General features: G+C 41.3%; 1 protein-coding gene across 1 annotated transcript; it reads right to left on the bottom strand.

Annotated features, from left to right (window-relative positions):
- Positions 1–1,142: 1,142 nt before the first annotated feature.
- On the bottom strand, positions 1,143–1,699 carry LOC106763402 (branchpoint-bridging protein-like). Its single transcript, XM_014647599.1, has 2 exons — positions 1,324–1,699; positions 1,143–1,204 (listed from the first exon to the last, which is right to left on the bottom strand). Exons 1-2 carry the CDS (start codon positions 1,697–1,699, stop codon positions 1,143–1,145), a joined length of 438 nt encoding a protein of 145 aa, XP_014503085.1.
- Between the last annotated feature and the right edge of the window lie 353 nt (positions 1,700–2,052).

Consider the following 2,052-nt stretch of genomic DNA (forward strand, 5'->3'; position numbering starts at 1 on the left):
GGGACGGCGGGTGATGGGGAGGGTCGTGGCTGGGTCGGAGGGACGATGGAAGGAGTGTCTGAAGTTTGAGGCAGTGCTCTCATGACCAGGGACTTTAAGTTTGTAAACTCGTCTCTCAAGTCACCGTATTCTTCTCTCAATTCACTATTTTCCTGGTCACGTTGCTCTAGTAGCTGTGTCAAGCGCTGGATGGCCTCGTTAGTAGAAGGGGTGAAAGAAGAAGAAGGTTGGTGCTTTAGTGTACCTCCTCTCGATGTTGTAAGTTTGCAACAAGTTGTCCTGCACCGTGAACTCGTCCCTTTTTCTTCCCACCAACGACATCGACTCAGCACTGTGTCCTACAAATGTCGTCATCTGCATTACTCGCATCATCCGGTGTAGGATTTGACCCATGTTAGAATCTAACCTGTGAAAGTCTCGTAGAAAATTCTTCCTGTTGAAACATTAAAAGCAACATTAGGGAATGATATATACAATAACATAATCATGTGGATTACTAATAATAGCACTGTTATTTGCTTGCTTACATGAGTCTTGCGAGATCTTTCATCAACGAATTCATTACTACCCTTCCGAACATGGGCCTGTGCAAAGACCTCATCAACATGGACCGCCCGTCCCAAAGCTTGTGCCTGTAACATAATTTAGACATAGAAGTGTATATGAAATAGAAAATACATAAGTTATATATGAAAGAAATAGAAAAGTAAAGAAAGTTTACCATACGAATGGCATGCTCGTGAACTGTGATCGACCCGTCAGTATGCAAGGCGACACCTTTCTTAGACGCTCTGTTTCTCTGGGATGTAGCACACTTGTTGCGAAACTCTAATAAATTCCAATGTGCAAGTAACGCATTCCAAATGTTCTCGCCCAACCAATAAGGGCGCTCCCCTGCATTGTGGGCATCCCTAAACATCTCTGAGAGCCGATGAGATGCTTTCATGTAGAAATTTCAATGTATTTGTGTTTCATGTTCAGCTTTCTACTGCACCTTCATCTGTAATGATGAACAAAACAAACATTTATTAATGAACATAGTAAAATAAGAATGACAATTAGTTTAAATTTGTTCACCTTAAAACGCTCCCAGAATGGCTTTTTGCCGTCTATAGGTATTGCTCCCCAAGTAGGCCATGGAGTCAAATATTGTTGCTTAATTGATCGTGTGATGGCCTGGGAAGCAACCCTAGATGGGATAAACCTGCACATAAAGAAATAAAATTCATTTCAAATAAGACAATCTTTAAACATAAAAATGGTTAAAAAAAGGATTAAAGTCTTACCCTTTGCCATATGGCTCAATCCATGGTCGACCATCACCATCACCAGCTGAATCAGCAGAAGGTGTGACAGTATTAGAAGGCGATCTACAAGACGAGGAAGGTATAGAAGTAGGGTTGGGGGGAGGAGTGGGGGTAATAATCACATGGGGAGGAGGAGGCTCTGCTGTAGGGATAGGAGGAGGAGGGTTTACTGTAGCAGTAGGGGGAGGGTGTACTACAGTAGTATGGGGAAGGTGTACTGTAGTAGTAGGGGGAGGGTCTACTGCAGTAGTAGGGGGAGGGTGTACCACAGTAGTAGGGGTAGGTAGTGTAGCAGGCACCCTAAGTACATACTTTGGGGACTGCCGTTGCCTCTTTTTAGGCCTTGCTATCCCTTTTCCTTTATTAGGACGGTCTGAACCTTCTCCTGTCATTACTGCATTGAAATGTTTACAAATAAAGTAAATGTAAAAGTAAGACATACAAAAGAATAAGGAAGGACCATTAGAAATTTAAGATTGTAATTTGCATAAAACTCTATTAGAATGATAGTTCAATTTGCTACAATATTTAAGATAGTCCAACATTCAATCATCGTCATCATGATCTTCATCTTCTTGTTCTTCATCATCATCAACATTATCATTTTCTTCTTCTTCATCATCATCATCTTCATCTTCTTCTTCATCATCATTTTCATCTTCTTCTTCTTCTTCTTCATCATCATCATCATCATCATCATCACCTTATGCATGTGCTTCTAATTCATCTCCATCACCATCAGGGT

This window comes from Vigna radiata, chromosome 6, assembly GCF_000741045.1.
Source record: "Vigna radiata var. radiata cultivar VC1973A chromosome 6, Vradiata_ver6, whole genome shotgun sequence".
NCBI lineage: Eukaryota > Viridiplantae > Streptophyta > Magnoliopsida > Fabales > Fabaceae > Vigna > Vigna radiata.

What these genes read in the sequence shown, in the direction of transcription:
- LOC106763402 (XM_014647599.1), bottom strand. Translation starts at nt 1,699, where the DNA reads ATGACAGGAGAAGGTTCAGACCGTCCTAATAAAGGAAAAGGGATAGCA. An exon ending in TGCTGATTCAGCTGGTGATG is followed by an intron (nt 1,205 to 1,323) that starts GTGATGGTCGAC and finishes CTTTATGTGCAG; the next exon opens with GTTTATCCCATCTAGGGTTG.